Raw genomic sequence first — 24,230 nt, forward strand, 5'->3', positions numbered from 1 at the left:
GGAATTGAGTGTCAGTACAGTTCGGTATCTACTGGGGGTAAATCTACCAGACCTAAAGCTGTTTGAGAACACCACACTGGTCCAGTCCTGGGAGGCACAGCAGTTACAGTCTCAGCTGGACACCCTGAACATCGGTCTGACTGGTGGAAAGCCCGACTTGATCACCACCACCCTCACAACTGTCACTATGGGTGTCAACGTAACAAGAAATGATACCATATTCAGTACTACTACAAATTTCAGTAGCACTCCTGTCAACACTACTGGTAATCTCAACAATACTACAGCTCATGTGAACACCACCAGTCTCAGCAGCACCAACATGACTACCAAGAACACAGAGACTGGTGTCAACGCTACTACAAATGCTACAGCTATTCAAAACACCACTTCTATCCCCCCTGCCAATGTCAACACTACTACAGCTCAAGTGAACACCACCAGTCTCAGCAGCACCAACATGACTACCAAGAACACAGTGACAGGTGACAACGCTACTACTAATGCTGGTCCTATTCACAACACCACTTTGATTCCCCCACAAACACACTAACACTACAGATTTACATTATGTCCTCCAGTCTTTAAATGTCCTCACAAATGTAGCAAAAACATAGTTCATGGTCTTCATTACTGACAAAAACAAATAGTGGTTAATGTTAGATTCAGTGCTTGCAATGCATAATAGCCCTGTCAATGAAGGATATCACAGAAATGGATCTCTTCTCTCTGTGTCTGACAGGATGCACTGTGGGTGAGATCACAGAAGCAATCATTGCAGAGCCATCATTCCCTGCTGGTTACAGTTCCACCCAGTTTGATCTGTGTCTGGATTTACCCACACTAATAAGATATCTGAAAGATATAATTCAGAAAGTGGTGGATATCATCACGAAGAGGATCATTCTGGAAAAATTAAACCAGGTCAGCTTTGCTAAGTATTATTTTGAGTATTATTAGCTCTGATAGTGTGGGGTTGATGGTTGTGGCTATGTGTGTGTCTGTGTTCACGTGTTTCCAACAGTATTCTATTATTATTTACACTTTACCAATATAGTACGTTTGTTTGCATGGGATGTATGTTTTGTCATATCTAGGCATATTCTAGACTTACATCAACAGGGAGTGATGTGTTTCAGTGTTGTTCTTGTGTGTGTGTGTGTGTGTGTGTGTGTGTGTGTGTGTGTGTGTGTGTGTATTGCAGGTATCTATCGGGGCTTGGGGTGGCAGCATGTATTAAACTCTATAAGGCGTATTTGTTTTTGATTGTGTGTGTGTGTGTGTGTGTGTGTGTGTGTGTGTGTGTGTGTGTGTGTATTACAGGCATATCCCTCAGGCCTTGGGGACAGTGTGCTTCAGCTACTGGGCTCCACGTCTCGTGTGGCCAACGTCAGTGAGATCTACACTTGGAACATCACCACGATCGACACACTGTCCTCTTTAATGAACACAACTGATGGAGCCTGGACTTCAGAGCAGGTAAAACGTGCTTCAGTCTATTGAAAGTAATGTGCAGGCCGTTAGGCTTAGTATTGTACTGGGTAAGGTTAAGGTTAGTATTGTACTGTGTGTGTTAGGGTTAGTAATATTGTACTGGGATGTGTTAGCGTTAGTATTATAATGGGTGTGTTGCGGTTAGTATAGTACTGGCTGTGTCAGGGTTAGTATTGTACTTGGTGGGGTTAGGGATAGTATTGTACTGGGTGGTGTTTAGGTTAGTTTTGAAGTGGTTAGGGTTAAGTTTAGTACTGTACTGTTTGGTGTTTAGGTTATTATTGTAGTGGGCTGGGTTAGGGTTTTGTATTTTACTCTACAGTGTTAGTGCATGGATCCTATGGGGTTGGATTGGGGTTAATACTGTACTTGGATTAAGGTATTTTAGGGTTACTGTTAGGGCAATATTTCAGGTATTTCCTGCAGATGATCAAATTATGACAAACAGAATATGTGACCAATTTATCCTGTGCATGTGTGTGCTTGTGTGTGTGGGTGTGTAGATTGATGCAATAATTATGGTATATCTAAGTGTGGCTGGTCAAACTCTGGGTTCTGCTGAATTGAATGCAATCGGCTCCAATCTCTGTTCTTTGAGCGTCAGTGTACTTAACAACATCAATGCTGACAACCTAAAGTGAGTATACACACACACACATACTCACACTCACACAATAACATGCACACACGAACATCAACACAAGAACTATGAAATGAAATGTGCCATATTTTGTCAATTGTGATTTTTACACCCCAATCGAAATTTGTCCTCCGCTTTTAACCCATCTGTGCATTCAGAACACACACACACACACACTAGTGGTTACTAGGGGGCTGTGGATCACACGTGCCCAGAGCGGTGGGCAGCCCTAGCCCTGGCGCCCGGGGAGCAGTTGGGGTTAGGTGCCTTGCTCAAGGGCACCTCAGTCATGGCCTGTCTGGGAATCGAACCCACGACCCTCCGGTCACAAGACCAGTTCCCTAACCGCCAGGCCATGACTGCCCTAAAATATCAGGGGAGAGCGCGAACGCAGTCCCCCACTACCAGAAATTATGCAGTCGAGATTCCCGCATTTGGGGAATTCGCAAGGGTCAGCACAGCCTGAGTGCAATGGCTGAGCCTCACCTTGGGCGAACCACCTTCCTGATCATGGTCTCACCCCTGCCAGGTCTATATTTCCCCCTCACTATATTTCCCAGCTCAGCTAAGCAATGCAATGTCTTGCTTAGATTTTCTGAATGCAAGTTTTCAGTACCAGTCTTTCTCCTCTGCAATCCCTACACCTCTTGGTCATTATACTTCTCCCACTAACAATACAACTATGAGAACTCTCTACATGTCACGTCTCCCAGTCAGACACGTGTACTGGCTCCCAGTTACACTGCACATTAAGTTTATTCTCTTCTTGCTGACATGTGTAACTAAGCCGAGCCTTAAGCCCTTCTGTAAAATAAACCTGACCAAATGAGAGTGATTTTATATTAGATGTAATACCATCTAGTGTTAGGTCTCTTCTAATATCTATCAACTTGTTCCCTTTTGAAACAGCACAGTAGCTGAACACTGCCTCTCCATAAGATTTTAGATCAGATAAGAGAGAAATTCAGAAATGTCTATCTCTAGATAAGTTTGTCCTCTCATCCTACTCCATGAGGTCTTTTTCCTCCTAGCGTGGTTCCTCTATCAGGTACTCTAATGTAGTAGCTTAGATGTTCCCAGGACTGCACTCTTCTGAACTTCAAGACTGACTGCATGATCATGTATATTCGGTTATTTTTAATTGTACACTCCAAATGATATTGCTGCATGTTGTATACGTCAAGTCCACAAGGCTGTTTGTGTTGTTTTTAACTCTGCAGGAATGTAAAACATGTGAATTTGTTATCATGCTCAATGGATCAGAAAATAGTTCTGTACAACATCGCCAACATCTCGTTCAGCGATATGCGCAGTAACAGCACTGAATATTACGTGCTCATCGCACCTTTCCTCGGTAAAACATACACACACAAACATATGAATTCACATATAGATAGATATATACACACACATATGTACACAATCGTATATTACTGTGTTTGTGGGGTATTTTGATGTGATTTTTTGAAGGCTCAAGAGTCAATGAGGATTATGGTGTGAAACAAAGAAATTACATATAGGAGAATGTGTATATTGTGTATATTGAGCAGTGATGCCGGTAACGCGTTACTTAGTAACGCGTTACTGTAGTCGGACTACTTTTTTCAGTAACGAGTAGTCTAACGCAACTACTATTTAAAAACTAGTAGTCAGATTAAAGTTACTTATCTAAAACATCGTGCGTTACTATTTCTGCATTTCGGGGGAACGTAGGTTATATTTATTCATTCTTATTTTTTGGCTACACGTTTCTTACGCGGTTACGTCATCTCTGCTCTGCGGCGCCAAAGTCAGATGGAAGGAGAGGTTCGCCTTTAGCAGCTGGAAATACAGGCATTATTTTGATTTTATTTCGGCTAAGGAAGACAACATTAAGGTCCGTTGTACACTCTGTCCTGGCGACAGAGTGCTGTCTACTTTCAAAAACACAACGTCAAACCTGAAAAAAAAAAAAAAAACCGGGGCTTGGCGGCGAACGTAAATTGTTACCGGGCGGGGTGTAAAATTGACTAAATTCAGTATTATATCGCGATCGATCGATCGCCGGTGGTTGGCGCCAGATCGAACTAGTAACTCATTGAATCATAGATGTGGATCAGAGGTAAATAAACTGGATTTTTTTTTCGGCGTGAGATATCGGAAGTGTGGCGTAAGCGTGTGAAGACAGTCAAATGCGTGTGTCTCAATGCGTGACAGTTGGCAACCCTGTAAGTGGGCGGAGTTGAACAGAAAGACTGTCTTATTTATTTATTTAAAAAACATGTAAGCCTATTTCAAGAAAAAGTTTACAAATGCCAGTGTCATTTTTGATGTTCCGGTTAAAATACATGTCAATAAAGTGAGTATTGGCAGAACTGGTAGTCATTTTCATGTTATAGGGGCGGGGGATCAGCCTCTGCTGAAAGTAACTAAAAGTAATCTAACTTAGTTACTTTTAAAAGCAAGTAGTCAGTAACTTAACTGAGTTACTTTTTAAAGAAGTAGTCAGTAGTCAGTAGTCGGATTACTGTTTCAAAGTAACTATGGCAACACTGATATTGAGATATATTGAGAGACAGACAGAGAGTGAGAGAGAGAGAGAGAGTGAGAGGTTGCATACAGTCAGAGTGAGGGAGAGATTTCTCCAAACCTAATGTGACATCCTTCCATCTCTGTCCCACCATCTACACTCCAACTTTTGCCTTCTCAGAATTCCTGTAGTCGTAGTTTTACAGAGAACTGGATTTGTCAGCTTGAACTCACAGCTGGTTTTAACATTAATGTGGTTGTGTCAGCTTTCCCTGTGAAATCACAGATGGATTGTTGTTTTATCTCCCTTGGTTAGGTGGAGCTCCAGTTGCAGATATTCAAGAACTTTCTACACAGAACATCAGCATGGATATCAGCACGTTCTTGAGTTTGAACTTTGCAGTGGTGATGGTATGAAACACATGAAAATAGAATATAATTTCCGTATTAATACCATGAAACAGTTTTGGACTGAAAAAAATTGTGTGTTTTTGTGTATAAGGAATTGAGTGTCAGTACAGTTCGGTATCTACTGGGGGTAAATCTACCAGACCTAAAGCTGTTTGAGAACACCACACTGGTCCAGTCCTGGGAGGCACAGCAGTTACAGTCTCAGCTGGACACCCTGAACATCGGTCTGACTGGTGGAAAGCCCGACTTGATCACCACCACCCTCACAACTGTCACTATGGGTGTCAACGTAACAAGAAATGATACCATATTCAGTACTACTACAAATTTCAGTAGCACTCCTGTCAACACTACTGGTAATCTCAACAATACTACAGCTCATGTGAACACCACCAGTCTCAGCAGCACCAACATGACTACCAAGAACACAGAGACTGGTGTCAACGCTACTACAAATGCTACAGCTATTCAAAACACCACTTCTATCCCCCCTGCCAATGTCAACACTACTACAGCTCAAGTGAACACCACCAGTCTCAGCAGCACCAACATGACTACCAAGAACACAGTGACAGGTGACAACGCTACTACTAATGCTGGTCCTATTCACAACACCACTTTGATTCCCCCACAAACACACTAACACTACAGATTTACATTATGTCCTCCAGTCTTTAAATGTCCTCACAAATGTAGCAAAAACATAGTTCATGGTCTTCATTACTGACAAAAACAAATAGTGGTTAATGTTAGATTCAGTGCTTGCAATGCATAATAGCCCTGTCAATGAAGGATATCACAGAAATGGATCTCTTCTCTCTGTGTCTGACAGGATGCACTGTGGGTGAGATCACAGAAGCAATCATTGCAGAGCCATCATTCCCTGCTGGTTACAGTTCCACCCAGTTTGATCTGTGTCTGAATGTAACCACGCTAACAAGTAACTTGGAAGCTATCACTCAGAAAGTGGTGGATCTTGGCATGGAGAGGGTCATCCTAAACAAACTAAACCAGGTCAGCTTTGCTAGCATATTGCTGATGTGTGTGTGTGTGTGTGTGTGTGTGTGTGTGTGTGTGTGTGTGTGTGTGTGTGTATTGCAGGTGTATCCATCGGGGCTTGGGGTGGCAGCATGTATTAAACTCTATAAGGCGTATTTGTTTTTGATTGTGTGTGTGTGTGTGTGTGTGTGTGTGTCTGTGTGTATTGCAGGCATATCCCTCAGGCCTTGGGGACAGTGTGCTTCAGCTACTGGGCTCCACGTCTCGTGTGGCCAACGTCAGTGAGATCTACACTTGGAACATCACCACGATCGACACACTGTCCTCTTTAATGAACCCAACTAATGGAGCTTGGACTTCAGAGCAGGTAACACGTGCTTCAGTCTATTGAAAGTAATGAGCATGTCATTAGGCTTAGTATTGTACTGGCTGAGGTTAAGGTTAGTATTGTACTGGGCAGTGTTGCAAATAACACCTTTAAAAATAACTGCGTTAGGTAACGGCGTCATTTTGTCAGTAACGGAATAATATAATTAATTACTTTTCCTGTTGTTACAACGCCGTTGACGTTACTGGTCATTAAAAGCGGTGCGTTACTATATATTGATATACTAACAGTAATCCGAGCGGACCGCTGCTCAGGCTAGTGAGGAGTAACAGATCTCGATAGGTCACAATTCTCGGTGTAACACCTGTTTAACTTAACAAGTCAGTAAGCGATTGGCTAAGGCAGCGTTATGGTAGCCATCAATCAGAGCCAGTGTTGTTACACGCGCGCCGAAGCACACTAGTGACACACAAACGGAGAAGAGGCAAAAATGGCGAGTCAGGAGCAAGCTGAAGGTGGCGATATAAACATTATTTAACAAAATACTTGAAGTTCCTGAATATCTACCAGACTGGGTATTTGATTTATTTAATTAAGAATAGAGGTTTTATTGTTAAGTTTACTTCTGTTGTGAACAAACTAGCTGTCTCAGGTTGAGAGATTTTAAGTTAGTTTGATAGATGTAAATTTATATAGTGTAACTGTTTACTTTTGCTTTTTTTTTTTGACAAAGATTTGGGATTTTAAAGGATTTTATCCTGCACTGGTCTGTTGATGTGCAATAAATATCAAGTTAAACACCTTTCTGATCTACTCATTTCAACTGACTGTGAAAACTGCTTTTTCAAAAAATCTTAATTCATTGGCATATAACTTTTTTTATTGTAATGCAAATAGTTATTTCCCTGGTAATGAGTTACTTTTATTATAGAGTAATTCAGTTACTAACTCAGTTACTTTTTTGAACAAGTAGTGAGTAACTATAACTAATTGCTTTTTTAAATTAACGTTCCCAACACTGGTACTGGGTGTGTTAGGGTTAGTATTGTACTGGGATGTGTTAGTGTTAGTATTATAATGGGTGTGTTGCGGATAGTATAGTACTGGCTGTGTTAGGGTTAGTATTGTACTGGGTGGTGTTTTAGTTAGTATTGGAGTGGGCAGGGTAAAGTTTACCATTCTACTGTCTGATGTTTATTGTAGTGGGCTGGGTTAGGGTTTTGTATTTTACTCTACAGTGTTAGTGCATGGATCTTATGGGTAGGATTGGTGTTAATACTGTACTTGGCTTCGGGTACTTTAGGGTTAGTGTTAGTTCAATATTTCAAATATTTCCTGCAGATAATTAAATTATCAGACAACTGACAAACAGAATATTTAACCTGTGTGTGTGATGTGTGTCTTTGTGTGTGTGTGTGTGTTTAGGTTGATGCAATAATTATGGTATATCTAAGTGTGGCTGGTCAAACTCTGGGATCTGCTGAATTGAATGCAGTCGGCTTCAATCTCTGTTCTTTGAGCGTCAGTGTACTTAACAACATCACTGCAGACAACCTGAAGTGAGTACACACACACACACACACACACACACACACGCACGCATGCACACACACACACACACACACACACACACACACACACACACACACACAAACAAAAACACAATCACACACAAACACAATCACATGCACACACACACTTGCAGTCACACATACACAAATAAATATCAACACAAGAACTATACTTCCCAGCTCAGCTAAGCAATGTAATGTCTTGCTTAGATTTTCTAAATGGAAGTTTTCAGTACCAGCCTTTCTCCTCTGCAATCCCTACACCTCTTGGTCATTAAACTTCTCCCACTAACAATACATATATTACATCTCTCTACATGTCACGTCTCCCAGTCAGACACGTGTACTGGCTCCCGGTTACACTGCACATTAAATTTATTCTCTTCTTGCTGACAGGTGTAACTAAGCCGAGCCTTCAGCCCTTCTGTAAAATAAACCTGACCAAATTAGAGTGATTTTATGTTAGATGTAATACCATCTAGTGTTAGGGCTCTTCTAATATCTATCAACTTGTTCCCTTTTGAAACAGCACAGTAGCTGAACACTGCCTCTCCATAAGAATTTAGATCAGATAAGAGAGAAATTCAGAAAATGTCTATCTCTAGATACATTTGTTCACTCATCCTACTTCATGAGGTCTTTTTTGTCCTAGCGTGGTTCCTCTATCAGGTACTCTAATGTAGTAGCTTAGATGTTCCCAGGACTGCACTCTTCTGAACTTCAAGACTGACTGCATGATCATGTATATTCAGTTATTTTTAATTGTACACTCCAAATTATGTTGCTGCATGTTGTATACGTCATGTCCACAAGGCTGTTTGTGTTGTTTTTAACTCTGCAGGAATGCAAAACCTATGAATTTGTTATCATGCTCAATGGATCAGAAAATAGTTCTGTACAACATCGCCAACATCTCGTTCAGCGATATGCGAAGCAACATCAACGAATATTACATACTCATCGCACCTTTCCTCGGTAAAACACACACACACACACAAATATATGAATTCACATATAGTGAATATAATATTTTGTAAATATTATAGAATAATCTTTTTAAGGAAAAAAAATCCAATAATAATATTTATATACCTATGATTTGTGTGTTTGTGTATATTGAGATATATTGAGAGACAGACAGAGAGTGAAAGAGTGAGGGAGAGATTTCTCCAAACATAATGTGACATCCTACCATCTCTGTCCCACCAGCTCCACTCCAACTTTTGCCTTCTCAGAATTCCTGTAGTTGTAGTTTTACCAAGAACTGGATTTGTCAGCTTGAACTCACAGCTGGTTTTAACATTAATGTGGTTGTGTCAGCTTTCCCTGTGAAATCACAGATGGATTGTTGTTTTATCTCCCTTGGTTAGGTGGAGCTCCAGTTGCAGATATTCAAGAACTTTCTACACAGAACATCAACATGGATATCAGCATGTTGTTGAGCTTGTACTCTGACGTGGTGATGGTATGAAACACATGAAAATAGAATATAATTTCAGTATTGATAACATGAAACAGTTTTGGACTGAAAAAAATTGTGTTTTTGTGTATAAGGAATTGAGTGTCAGTACAGTTCGTGATCTACTGGGGGTAAATCTACCAGACCTAAAGCTGTTTGAGAACACCACACTGGTCCAGTCCTGGGTGGCACAGCAGTTCCAGTCTCAGCTGGACACCCTGAACATCGGTCTGACTGGTGGAAAGCCCGACTTGATCACCACCACCCTCACAACTGTCACTATGGGTGTCAACGTAACAAGAAATGATACCATATTCAGTACTACTACAAGTTTCAGTAGCACTCCTGTCAACACTACGGGTAATCTCAACAATACTACAGCTCAAGTGAACACCACCAGTCTCAGCAGCACCAACACGACTACCAAGAACACAGAGACTGGTGTCAACGCTACTACAAATGCTACAGCTATTCAAAACACCACTTCTATCCCCCCTGCCAATGTCAACACTACTACAGCTCAAGTGAACACCACCAGTCTCAGCAGCACCAACATGACTACCAAGAACACAGTGACAGGTGACAACGCTACTACTAATGCTGGTCCTATTCACAACACCACTTTGATTCCCCCACAAACACACTAACACTACAGATTTACATTATGTCCTCCAGTCTTTAAATGTCCTCACAAATGTAGCAAAAACATAGTTCATGGTCTTCATTACTGACAAAAACAAATAGTGGTTAATGTTAGATTCAGTGCTTGCAATGCATAATAGCTCTGTCAATGAAGGATATCACAGAAATGGATCTCTTCTCTCTGTGTCTGACAGGATGCACTGTGGGTGAGATCACAGAAGCAATCATTGCAGAGCCATCATTCCCTGCTGGTTACAATTCCACCCAGTTTGATCTGTGTCTTAATTTAAACATACTAATAATTCATCTGAAAGTTATAACTTTGAAAGTGGTGGATATCAGCATGGAGAGGATAATTCTGGACAAATTAAACCAGGTCAGCTTTGCTAAGTATTATTTTGAGTATTATTTGCTCTGATAGTGTGGGGTTGATGGTTGTGGCTATGTGTGTGTCTGTGTTCACGTGTTTCCAACAGTATTTTATTATTATTTACACTTTACCAATATAGTACATTTGTTTGCACAGGATGTATGTTTTGTCATATCTAGGCATGTTCAAAACTTACTTCAACAGGGAGTGATGTGTTTCAGTGTTGTTCTTGTGTGTGTGTCTTGCAGGTATCTATCGAGGCTTGGGGTGGCAGCATGTATTAAACTCTATAAGGCGTATTTGTTTTTGATTGTGTGTGTGTGTGTGTGTGTGTGTGTGTGTGTGTGTGTGTGTGTGTGTGTGTATTGCAGGCATATCCCTCAGGCCTTGGGGACAGTGTGCTTCAGCTACTGGGCTCCACGTCTCGTGTGGCCAGCTACAGTGAAATCCTCACTTGGAACATCACCACGATCGACACACTGTCCTCTTTAATGAACCCAGCTGATGGAGCCTGGACTTCAAACCAGGTAATACGTGCTTCAGTCTATTGAAAGTAATGGGCATGTCATTAGGCTTAGTATTGTACCGGGTGAGGTTAAGGTTAGTATTGTACTGGGTGGTGTTTAGGTTAGTTTTGAAGTGGTCAGGGTTAAGTTTAGTACTGTACTGTTTGGTGTTTAGGTTACTATTGTAGTGGGCTGGGTTAGGGTTTTGTATTTTACTTTACAGTGTTAGTGCATGGATCTTATGGGGTAGGATTGGTGTTAATACTGTACTTGGATTCCGGTATATTAGATTAGTGTTAGGGCAATATTTCAGGTATTTCCTGCAGATGATCAAGTCATGACAAATAAAATATGTGACCAATTTATCCTGTGTGTGTGTGTGTGTGTGTGTGTGTGTGTGTGTGTGTGTGTGTGTGTGTGTGTAGATTAAAGCAATAATTTGGGTATATCTAAGTGTGGCTGGTCAAACTCTGGGATCTGCTGAATTGAATGCAATCGGCTCCAATATCTGTTCTTTGAGCGTCAGTGTACTTGAGAGCATCACTGCAGACAACCTAAAGTGAGCACACACACACACACACAATCACAATCACACACAAACATCAACACAAGAACTATACTTCCCAGCTCAGCTAAGCAATGTAATGTCTTGCTTAGATTTTCTAAATGCAGTTTTCAGTACCAGTCTTTCTCCTCTGTAATCCCTACACCTCTTGGTCATTATACTTCTCCCACTAACAATACAACTATGAGAACTCTCTACACGTCACGTCTCCCAGTCAGACACGTGTACTGGCTCCCAGTTACACTGCACATTAAGTTTATTCTCTTCTTGCTGACAGGTGTAACTAAACCGAGCCTTCAGCCCTTCTGTAAAATAAACCTGACCAAATAAGAGTGATTTTATGTTAGATGTAATGCCATCTAGTGTTAGGGCTCTTCTAATATCTATCAACTTATTCCCTTTTGAAACAGCACAGTAACTGAACACTGCTTCTCCATAAGAATTTAGATCAGATAAGAGAGAAATTCAGAAATTGTCTATCTCTAGATAAATTTGTCCACTCATCCTACTCCATGAGGTCTTTTTCCTCCTAGCGTGGTTCCTCTATCAGGTACTCTAATGTAGTAGCTTAGATGTTCCCAGGACTGCACTCTTCTGAACTTCAAGACTGACTGCATGATAATGTATATTTGGTTATTTTTAATTGTACACTCCAAATGATGTTGCTGCATGTTGTATACGTCATGTTCACAAGGCTGTTTGTGTTGTTTTTAACTTTGCAGGAATGTAAAACATGTGAATTTATCATCATGCACAATCGATCAGAAAATAACTCTGTACAACATTGCCAAAATCTCATTCAGCGATATGCGAAGCAACAGCACTGAATATTACGTGCTCATCGCACCTTTCCTCGGTAAAACACACACACACACACACACACAAACATATGAATTCACATATAGATATATACACACACATGTACACCATCATATATTACTGTGTTTGTGGGGTATATTGATGCGATTTTTTGAAGGCTCAAGCGTCAATGAGGATTATGGTGTGAAACAAAGAAATTACATATAGGAGAATGTGTATATTGTGTATATTGAGATATATTGAGAGACAGACAGAGAGTGAGAGAGAGAGAGAGAGAGAGAGAGGTTGCATACAGTAAGAGTGAGGGAGAGATTTCTCCAAACCTAATGTGACATCCTACCATCTCTGTCCCACCAGCTACACTCCAACTTTTGCCTTCTCAGAATTCCTGTAGTCGTAGTTTTACCAAGAGCTGGATTTGTCAGCTTGAACTCACAGCTGGTTTTAACATTAATGTGGTTGTGTCAGCTTTCCCTGTGAAATCACAGATGGATTGTTGTTTTATCTCCCTTGGTTAGGAGGAGCTCTAGTTGCAGATATTCAAGAACTTTCTACACAGAACATCAGCATGGATATCAACACATTCTTGAGCTTGTACTCTGACGTAGTGATGGTATGAAACACATGAAAATAGAATATAATTTCAGTATTGATAACATGAAACAGTTTTGGACTGAACAAAATTGTGTGTGTGTGTGTGTGTGTGTCTCTCTGTGTGTGTGTATAAGGAATTGAGTGTCAGTACAGTTCGGTATCTACTGGGGGTAAATCTACCAGACCTAAAGCTGTTTGAGAACACCACACTGGTCCAGTCCTGGGTGACACAGCAGTTCCAGTCTCAGCTGGACACCCTGAACATCGGTCTGACTGGTGGAAAGCCCGACTTGATCACCACCACCCTCACAACTGTCACTATGGGTGTCAACGTAACAAGAAATGATACCATATTCAGTACTACTACAAGTTTCAGTAGCACTCCTGTCAACACTACTGGTAATCTCAACAATACTACAGCTCAAGTGAACACCACCAGTCTCAGCAGCACCAACATGACTACCAAGAACACAGTGACAGGTGACAACGCTACTACTAATGCTGGTCCTATTCACAACACCACTTTGATTCCCCCACAAACACACTAACACTACAGATTTACATTATGTCCTCCAGTCTTTAAATGTCCTCACAAATGTAGCAAAAACATAGTTCATGGTCTTCATTACTGACAAAAACAAATAGTGGTTAATGTTAGATTCAGTGCTTGCAATGCATAGTAGCTCTGTCAATGAAGGATATCACAGAAATGGATCTCTTCTCTCTGTGTCTGACAGGATGCACTGTGGGTGAGATCACAGAAGCAATCATTGCAGAGCCATCATTCCCTGCTGGTTACAGTTCCACCCAGTTTGATCTGTGTCTGAATTTAAACATACTAATAATTCATCTGAAAGTTATAACTTTGAAAGTGGTGGATATCAGCATGGAGAGGATAATTCTGGACAAATTAAACCAGGTCAGCTTTGCTAAGTATTATTTTGAGTATTATTTGCTCTGATAGTGTGGGGTTGATGGTTGTGGCTATGTGTGTGTCTGTGTTCACGTGTTTCCAACAGTATTTTATTATTATTTACACTTTACCAATATAGTACATTTGTTTGCACAGGATGTATGTTTTGTCATATCTAGGCATGTTCAAAACTTACTTCAACAGGGAGTGATGTGTTTCAGTGTTGTTCTTGTGTGTGTGTCTTGCAGGTATCTATCGAGGCTTGGGGTGGCAGCATGTATTAAACTCTATAAGGCGTATTTGTTTTTGATTGTGTGTGTGTGTGTGTGTGTGTGTGTGTGTGTGTGTGTGTGTGTGTGTGTGTGTGTGTGTGTGTGTGTGTGTGTGTGTGTGTGTGTGTGTGTGTGTGTGTGTGTGTGTGTGTGTGTGTGTATTGCAGGCATATCCCTCAGGCCTTGGGGACAGTGTGCTTCAGCTACTGGGCTCCACGTCTCGTGTGGCCAACGTCAGTGAGATCTACACTTGGAACATCACCACGATCGACACACTGTCCTCTTTAATGAACCCAGCTGATGGAGCCTGGACTTCAAACCAGGTAATACGTGCTTCAGTCTATTGAAAGTAATGGGCATGTCATTAGGCTTAGTATTGTACCGGGTGAGGTTAAGGTTAGTATTGTACTGGGTGGTGTTTAGGTTAGTTTTGAAGTGGTCAGGGTTAAGTTTAGTACTGTACTGTTTGGTGTTTAGGTTACTATTGTAGTGGGCTGGGTTAGGGTTTTGTATTTTACTCTACAGTGTTAGTGCATGGATCTTATGGGGTAGGATTGGTGTTAATACTGTACTTGGATTCCGGTATATTAGATTAGTGTTAGGGCAATATTTCAGGTATTTCCTGCAGATGATCAAGTCATGACAAATAAAATATGTGACCAATTTATCCTGTGTGTGTGTGTGTGTGTGTGTGTGTGTGTGTGTGTGTGTGTGTGTGTGTGTGTGTGTGTGTGTGTGTAGATTAAAGCAATAATTTGGGTATATCTAAGTGTGGCTGGTCAAACTCTGGGATCTGCTGAATTGAATGCAATCGGCTCCAATATCTGTTCTTTGAGCGTCAGTGTACTTGAGAGCATCACTGCAGACAACCTAAAGTGAGCACACACACACACACACACACACAATCACAATCACACACAAACATCAACACAAGAACTATACTTCCCAGCTCAGCTAAGCAATGTAATGTCTTGCTTAGATTTTCTAAATGCAGTTTTCAGTACCAGTCTTTCTCCTCTGTAATCCCTACACCTCTTGGTCATTATACTTCTCCCACTAACAATACAACTATGAGAACTCTCTACACGTCACGTCTCCCAGTCAGACACGTGTACGGGCTCCCAGTTACACTGCACATTAAGTTTATTCTCTTCTTGCTGACAGGTGTAACTAAACCGAGCCTTCAGCCCTTCTGTAAAATAAACCTGACCAAATAAGAGTGATTTTATGTTAGATGTAATGCCATCTAGTGTTAGGGCTCTTCTAATATCTATCAACTTATTCCCTTTTGAAACAGCACAGTAACTGAACACTGCCTCTCCATAAGAATTTAGATCAGATAAGAGAGAAATTCAGAAATTGTCTATCTCTAGATAAATTTGTCCACTCATCCTACTCCATGAGGTCTTTTTCCTCCTAGCGTGGTTCCTCTATCAGGTACTCTAATGTAGTAGCTTAGATGTTCCCAGGACTGCACTCTTCTGAACTTCAAGACTGACTGCATGATAATGTATATTTGGTTATTTTTAATTGTACACTCCAAATGATGTTGCTGCATGTTGTATACGTCATGTTCACAAGGCTGTTTGTGTTGTTTTTAACTTTGCAGGAATGTAAAACATGTGAATTTATCATCATGCACAATCGATCAGAAAATAACTCTGTACAACATTGCCAAAATCTCATTCAGCGATATGCGAAGCAACAGCACTGAATATTACGTGCTCATCGCACCTTTCCTCGGTAAAACACACACACACACACACACACACAAACATATGAATTCACATATAGATATATACACACACGTACACAATCATATATTACTGTGTTTGTGGGGTATATTGATGCGATTTTTTGAAGGCTCAAGCGTCAATGAGGATTATGGTGTGAAACAAAGAAATTACATATAGGAGAATGTGTATATTGTGTATATTGAGATATATTGAGAGACAGACAGAGAGTGAGAGAGAGAGAGAGAGAGAGAGAGAGGTTGCATACAGTAAGAGTGAGGGAGAGATTTCTCCAAACCTAATGTGACATCCTACCATCTCTGTCCCACCAGCTACACTCCAACTTTTGCCTTCTCAGAATTCCTGTAGTCGTAGTTTTACCAAGAGCTGGATTTGTCAGCTTGAACTCACAGCTGGTTTTAACATTAATGTGGTTGTGTCAGCTTTCCCTGTGAAATCACAGATGGATTGTTGTTTTATCTCCCTTGGTTAGGAGGAGCTCTAGTTGCAGATATTCAAGAACTTTCTACACAGAACATCAGCATGGATATCAACACATTCTTGAGCTTGTACTCTGACGTAGTGATGGTATGAAACACATGAAAATAGAATATAATTTCAGTATTGATAACATGAAACAGTTTTGGACTGAACAAAATTGTGTGTGTGTGTGTGTGTGTGTGTCTCTCTGTGTGTGTGTATAAGGAATTGAGTGTCAGTACAGTTCGGTATCTACTGGGGGTAAATCTACCAGACCTAAAGCTGTTTGAGAACACCACACTGGTCCAGTCCTGGGAGGCACAGCAGTTCCAGTCTCAGCTGGACACCCTGAACATCGGTCTGACTGGTGGAAAGCCCGACTTGATCACCACCACCCTCACAACTGTCACTATGGGTGTCAACGTAACAAGAAATGATACCATATTCAGTACTACTACAAGTTTCAGTAGCACTCCTGTCAACACTACTGGTAATCTCAACAATACTACAGCTCAAGTGAACACCACCAGTCTCAGCAGCACCAACATGACTACCAAGAACACAGTGACAGGTGACAACGCTACTACTAATGCTGGTCCTATTCACAACACCACTTTGATTCCCCCACAAACACACTAACACTACAGATTTACATTATGTCCTCCAGTCTTTAAATGTCCTCACAAATGTAGCAAAAACATAGTTCATGGTCTTCATTACTGACAAAAACAAATAGTGGTTAATGTTAGATTCAGTGCTTGCAATGCATAGTAGCTCTGTCAATGAAGGATATCACAGAAATGGATCTCTTCTCTCTGTGTCTGACAGGATGCACTGTGGGTGAGATCACAGAAGCAATCATTGCAGAGCCATCATTCCCTGCTGGTTACAGTTCCACCCAGTTTGATCTGTGTCTGAATTTAAACATACTAATAATTCATCTGAAAGTTATAACTATGAAAGTGGTGGAAATCAGCATGGAGAGGATAATTCTGGACAAATTAAACCAGGTCAGCTTTGCTAAGTATTATTTTGAGTATTATTTGCTCTGATAGTGTAGGGTTGATGGTTGTGGCTATGTGTGTGTCTGTGTTCACGTGTTTCCATCAGTATTTTATTATTATTTACACTTTACCAATATAGTATGTTTGTTTGCACGGGATGTATATTTTGTCATATCTAGGCATGTTCAAAACTTACTTCAACAGGGAGTGATGTGTTTCTGTATTGTTCTTGTGTGTGTGTCTTGCAGGTATCCATCAGGGCTTGGGGTGGCAGCATGTATTAAACTCTATAAGGCGTATTTGTTTTTGATTGTGTGTGTGTGTGTGTGTGTGTCTGTGTGTATTACAGGCATATCCCTCAGGCCTTGGGGACAGTGTGCTTCAGCTACTGGGCTCCACGTCTCGTGTGGCCAACGTCAGTGAGATCTACACTTGGAACATCACCACGATCGACACACTGTCCTCTTTAATGAACCCAACTAATGGAGCTTGGACTTCAGAGCAGGTAACACGTGCTTCAGTCTATTGAAAGTAATGAGCATGTCATTAGGCTTAGTATTGTACTGGCTGAGGTTAAGGTTAGTATTGTACTGGGCAGTGTTGCAAATAACACCTTTAAAAATAACGGCGTTAGGTAACGGCGTCATTTTGTCAGTAACGGAATAATATAATTAATTACTTTTCCTGTTGTTACAACGCCGTTGACGTTACTGGTCATTAAAAGCGGTGCGTTACTATATATTGATATACTAACAGTAATCCGAGCGGACCGCTGCTCAGGCTAGTGAGGAGTAACAGATCTCGATAGGTCACAATTCTCGGTGTAACACCTGTTCAACTTAACAAGTCAGTAAGCGATTGGCTAAGGCAGCGTTATGGTAGCCATCAATCAGAGCCAGTGTTGTTACACGCGCGCCGAAGCACACTAGTGACACACAAACGGAGAAGAGGCAAAAATGGCGAGTCAGGAGCAAGCTGAAGGTGGCGATATAAACATTATTTAAGAAAATACTTGAAGTTCCTGAATGTCTACCAGACTGGGTATTTGATTTATTTAAGAATAGAGGTTTTATTGTTAAGTTTACTTCTGTTGTGAACAAACTAGCTGTCTCAGGTTGAGAGATTTTAAGTTAGTTTGATAGATGTAAATTTATATAGTGTAACTGTTTACTTTTGCTTTTTTTTTTTTGACAAAGATTTGGGATTTTAAAGGATTTTATCCTGCACTGGTCTGTTGATGTGCAATAAATATCAAAAGTTTAACACCTTTCTGATCTACTCATTTCAACTGACTGTGAAAACTGCTTTTTCAAAAAATCTTAATTCATTGGCATATAACTTTTTTTATTGTAATGCAAATAGTTATTTCCCTGGTAATGAGTTACTTTTATTATAGAGTAATTCAGTTACTAACTCAGTTACTTTTTTGAACAAGTAGTGAGTAACTATAACTAATTGCTTTTTTAAATTAACGTTCCCAACACTGGTACTGGGTGTGTTAGGGTTAGTATTGTACTGGGATGTGTTAGTGCTAGTATTATAATGGGTGTGTTGCGGATAGTATAGTACTGGCTGTGTTAGGGTTAGTATTGTACTGGGTGGTGTTTTAGTTAGTATTGGAGTGGGCAGGGTAAAGTTTACCATTCTACTGTCTGGTGTTTATTGTAGTGGGCTGGGTTTAGGGTTTTGTATTTTACTCTACAGTGTTAGTGCATGGATCTTATGGGTAGGATTGGTGTTAATACTGTACTTGGCTTCAGGTATTTTCGGGTTAGTGTTAGGGCAATATTTGAGGTATTTCCTGCAGATGATCAAATTATGACAAACAGAATATGTGACCAATTTATCCTGTGTGTGTGTGTGTGTGTGTAGGTTGATGCAATAATTATGGTATATCTAAGTGTGGCTGGTCAAACTCTGGGATCTGCTGAATTGAATGCAATCGGCTCCAATCTCTGTTCTTTGAGCGTCAGTGTACTTAACAACATCACTGCAGACAACCTAAAGTGAGTATACACACACACACACACACACACACACACACACACACACACACACACACACACACACACACACACACACACACACACACACAATCACAATCACACACACACACACACACAATCACAATCACACACAAATATCAACAAAAGAACTATACTTCCCAGCTCAGCTAAGCAATGTAATGTCTTGCTTAGATTTTCTAAATGCAAGTGTTCAGTACCAGCCTTTCTCCTCTGCAATCCCTACACCTCTTGGTCATTATACTTCCCCTACTAAAAATACAGCTATGAGAACTCTCTACATGTCACGTCTCCCAGTCAGACACGTGTACTGGCTCCCAGTTACACTGCACATTAAGTTTATTCTCTTCTTGCTGACAGGTGTAACTAAGCCGAGCCTTCAGCCCTTCTGTAAAATAAACATGACCAAATAAAAGTGATTTTATGTTCGATGTAATACCATCTAGTTTTAGGGCTCTTCTAATATCTATCAACTTGTTCCCTTTTGAAACAGCACAGTAGCTGAACACTGCCTCTCCATAAGAATTTAGATCAGATAAGAGAGAAATTCAGAAAATGTCTATCTCTAGATAAATTTGTCCACTCATCCTACTCCATGAGGTCTTTTTCCTCCTAGCGTGGTTCCTCTATCAGGTACTCTAATGTAGTAGCTTAGATGTTCCCAGGACTGCACTCTTCTGAACTTCAAGACTGACTACATGATCATGTATATTCGGTTATTTTTAATTGTACACTCCAAATGATATTGCTGCATGTTGTATACGTCAAGTCCACAAGGCTGTTTGTGTTGTTTTTTAACTCTGCAGGAATGCAAACCCTATGAATTTGTTATCATGCTCAATGGATCAGAAAATAGTTCTGTACAACATTGCCAACATCTCATTCAGCGATATGCGAAGCAACATCAACGCATATTACATGCACATCGTACCTTTCCTCGGTAAAACACACACACAAACACACACACACACACACACACACACACACACACACGACTATATGAATTCACATATAGTGAATATAATAATTTTTTATATTATAGAATAATCTTTTTAAGGAAAACAAATTCCAATAATAATATTTATATACCTATGATTTGTGTGTTTGTGTATATTGAGATATATTGAGAGACAGACAGAGAGTGAAAGACTGAGGGAGAGATTTCTCCAAACCTAATGTGACATCGTACCATCTCTGTCCCACCAGCTCCACTCCAATTTTTGCCTTGTCAGAATTCCTGTAGTCGTAGTCTTACCAAGAGCTGGATTTGTCAGCTTGAACTCACAGCTGGTTTTAACATTAATGTGGTTGTGTCAGCTTTCCCTGTGAAATCACAGATGGATTGTTTTATCTCCCTTGGTTAGGTGGAGCTCCAGTTGCAGATATTCAAGAACTTTCTACACAGAACATCAGCATGGATATCAACACGTTCTTGAGTTTGAACTATGCAGTGGTGATGGTATGAAACGCATGAAAATAGAATATAATTTCAGTATTGATAACATGAAACAGTTTTGGACTGAAAAAAATTGTGTGTTTTTGTGTATAAGGAATTGAGTGTCAGTACAGTTCGGTATCTACTGGGGGTAAATCTACCAGACCTAAAGCTGTTTGAGAACACCACACTGGTCCAGTCCTGGGTGGCACAGCAGTTCCAGTCTCAGCTGGACACCCTGAACATCGGTCTGACTGGTGGAAAGCCCGACTTGATCACCACCACCCTCACAACTGTCACTATGGGTGTCAACGTAACAAGAAATGATACCATATTCAGTACTACTACAAGTTCCAGTAGCACTCCTGTCAACACTACTGGTAATCTCAACACTACTACAGCTCAAGTGAACACCACCAGTCTCAGCAGCACCAACATGACTACCAAGAACACAGAGACAGGTGTCAACACTACTTCAAATACTACTGCTGTTCACAACACCACCTCAATCCCCCCTGCCAATGTCAACACTACTACTGGTCATGTGAGCACCACAACTCTCATTCACACCAATGTGAATACCAACAAACCACAGATAGGTGTCAACACTACTTCAAATACTACTGCTGTTCACAACACCACCTCAATCCCCCCTGCCAATGTCAACACTACTACTGGTCATGTGAGCACCACCACACTCGTTCACACCAATGTGAATACCAACAAACCACAGACTGGTGTTAACACTACTTCAAATACTACTGCTGTTCACAACACCACCTCAATCCCCCCTGCCAATGTCAACACTACTACTGGTCATGTGAGCACCACCACACTCGTTCACACCAATGTGAATACCAACAAACCACAGACTGGTGTTAACACTACTTCAAATACTACTGCTGTTCACAACACCACCTCAATCCCCCCTGCCAATGTCAACACTACTACTGGTCATGTGAGCACCACCACACTCGTTCACACCAATGTGAATACCAACAAACCACAGACTGGTGTCAACACTACTTCAAATACTACTGCTGTTCACAACACCACCTCAATCCCCCCTGCCAATGTCAACACTACTACTGCTCATGTGAGCACCACCACTCTCCTTCACACCAATGTGAATACCAACAAACCACAGACTGGTGTTAACACTACTACTGCTCATGTGAACACCACCACTGTCAGCAGCACAAATGTGAATACCAGCACCAGTACATTCAGTACCATTGCAACATCTGTAAGTATCAAAACTACAGGAGTGAATTTCTCTGATCCTGCCAGTGTTTTAAACTAAACCAGCTGTCTGTCTTTTTGCAGATTCCATCACTGAACCCCACCGAACTCGCTAAAGTCACTGTCAGTTCTGGAGCACTGACCAACACAACTCAGATTAAACTAGTCTTCAATCAACTCGAGACAGGCAATGCTTTCACCAATGTGGATGAGTTTCTCACAGCTCTCATATCTTTGGGGGTAACTGACATTCTTTCCTTGTCTGAATATTTTAACTAAAATCTGTCACAAGCCACAAGGAATTAACTGTCATTTTAAATTGTTTCTCTGCAGGTTACTAACATCGTTCCTCCTGTAAGAGACTTAATGATGAATGAAACCTTCAAGATCATCAGCCCCCAGTTTTCACAGTTTGTGATCTCAAACTGGACTGACTGGTTTACTGTGAAGCTGGTTCCGCTACTCCCCAGTTTCACTGCTGCAATGTTCATTAATGCAACTTCAAAAATCACCTGCACCAGCTATACTATAATGTGAGTGAATTTCAGATGTTTCTTTTGTCTCTGATTTTAGTTGTGAAATAATAGAATTTTACATTTATGTTCTTAATTATGGATTGTAGGGAAAAAATGTTTACGAGAGATGAGGCACAAATACATAAACTCTCACAAACACACACACAACCCTAACCCTAGGGTGAATAGCCCTAATCCTAAACCTAACCCTAGGTTAATAACCCTACCCATAATACTAACCCTACCTCTAGATATTCATACTTTTTTGAGGTTGATTGTGGATAATTTATTTACAGTTCATACAACCCCTGACATATTTTCTCTTCATGTTTATTGCCATTTTACATTGCATACCCCGAGTATATAAGTCCTCCTACATTTCTACTCAAACAGGGTGTTTCTTCATTGTCTCTATTCGTCATCTTGTTAATCTCTCTCTTATCTCTGGCCATGTTCCATTAGATTTAAAGACATCTGCCATCACTCCGGTTATCAAAAAACAAAATCTGGATGATAGTTCTAAATAATTATCGCCCAATATCTAATCTACCATTTCTCTCAAAGATCCTCAAATGCGTGGTGGCCTCCCAACTACTTCTGTACATGTCTTCCAATAATCTCTTTGATATTTTCCAGTCTGGTTTCCGTGCTGAGCACAGCACTGAGACCGCTCTTGTTTATGTGTTAAATGGCCTTCTTCTCTCCTCTGATAATGGCCATGCTTCTCTTCTTTTACTCCTCCATCTCACTGCTGCCTTTGAGACAGTCAATCACGCAATACTGCTCTCACGGCTCCGTGATCTTGGGTTTTCTGGTACCGTTATTTATTGGTTTACTTCTTAATTATCAGATGGATGTCAGTTTCAACGCTTGGGTAACTAAATGAAACCCAGGGTGTTCCCCAGGGCTCGGTGTTAGGACCACTGCTTTTTACCATTTAAATTTAATATTCTGCCTCTTGGCGAGTTGATACGGCAGCATGGATTGAACTTTCACCTCTATGCGGATGACACTCAGCTTTATCTTAGCTTCAAAACACATACCCCTTCCCTACCCCCATCCATCACCAAGTGCATCTGTGAAATCAACTTGTGGCTGTGTGCTAATTTTCTCCTATTAAATGCACACAAGACAGAGAATCTTATAATTGGACTTAATCTGAGATATTGCGGAGTTGGAGGAAGAGGGGTAACCAGGTTGTGGTTGGAGTGTGTAAGTTCAGATGGTAGAGGGGTAACAAGGTTGTGGTTTCAGATTTTAGAGGAGGTGTAAGATTGTGGGTGACATGTGAGGGGTTAGATCATGGAGGGGTAACCGGGTTGTGGTTGGAGTGTGTATAGTCAGATGGTGGAGGGGGAGTCAGATTGTGGGTGATGTGTGAGGGATTAGATCATGGAGGGGTGACCAGGTTGTGGTTTCAGATGGTGGAGGGGGAGTCCGATTGTGGGTGATGTGTGAGGGGTTAGATCATGGAGGGGTGACCAGGTTGTGGTTTCAGATGGTGGAGGGGGAGTCCGATTGTGGATGATGTGTGAGGGGTTAGATCATGGAGGGGTGACCAGGTTGTGGTTTCAGATGGTGGAGGGGGAGTCCGATTGTGGGTGATGTGTGAGGGGTTAGATCATGGAGGGGTGACCAGGTTGTGGTTTCAGATGGTGGAGGGGGAGTCAGATTGTGGGTGATGTGTGAGGGGTTAGATCGTGGAG

The 24,230-nt window shown here is 41.0% G+C and overlaps 1 protein-coding gene, 2 long non-coding RNA genes and 1 other non-coding gene across 4 annotated transcripts in view; 3 read left to right on the forward strand and 1 right to left on the reverse strand.

The window, feature by feature from the left end:
* Positions 1 to 2,507: 2,507 nt before the first annotated feature.
* On the reverse strand, positions 2,508 to 2,671 carry LOC143484690 (U1 spliceosomal RNA). The gene has a single exon (XR_013122687.1). It is a non-coding gene; the product is annotated as a U1 spliceosomal RNA (small nuclear RNA).
* Positions 2,672 to 10,832: 8,161 nt separating this feature from the next.
* LOC143484066 (uncharacterized) lies at positions 10,833 to 12,926 on the forward strand. Its single transcript, XR_013122535.1, has 4 exons — positions 10,833 to 10,949; positions 11,354 to 11,487; positions 12,216 to 12,349; positions 12,831 to 12,926. It is a non-coding gene; the product is annotated as an uncharacterized LOC143484066 (long non-coding RNA).
* Positions 12,927 to 14,284: 1,358 nt separating this feature from the next.
* LOC143484051 (uncharacterized) lies at positions 14,285 to 16,344 on the forward strand. Its single transcript, XR_013122532.1, has 4 exons — positions 14,285 to 14,414; positions 14,833 to 14,966; positions 15,701 to 15,834; positions 16,318 to 16,344. It is a non-coding gene; the product is annotated as an uncharacterized LOC143484051 (long non-coding RNA).
* Positions 16,345 to 20,896: 4,552 nt separating this feature from the next.
* Positions 20,897 to 24,230, forward strand: part of LOC143484077 (uncharacterized) — a 39,614-nt gene continuing 36,280 nt past the window's right edge. The window contains exons 1-3 of the mRNA XM_076982573.1: positions 20,897 to 22,013; positions 22,094 to 22,249; positions 22,343 to 22,542. Coding sequence (XP_076838688.1) covers positions 21,069 to 22,013; positions 22,094 to 22,249; positions 22,343 to 22,542 — 1,301 coding nt within the window. The 5' untranslated portion in view covers positions 20,897 to 21,068. The remainder of the gene's footprint in view (positions 22,014 to 22,093; positions 22,250 to 22,342; positions 22,543 to 24,230) is intronic.

This window comes from Brachyhypopomus gauderio, chromosome 20, assembly GCF_052324685.1.
Source record: "Brachyhypopomus gauderio isolate BG-103 chromosome 20, BGAUD_0.2, whole genome shotgun sequence".
Taxonomy (NCBI): domain Eukaryota; kingdom Metazoa; phylum Chordata; class Actinopteri; order Gymnotiformes; family Hypopomidae; genus Brachyhypopomus; species Brachyhypopomus gauderio.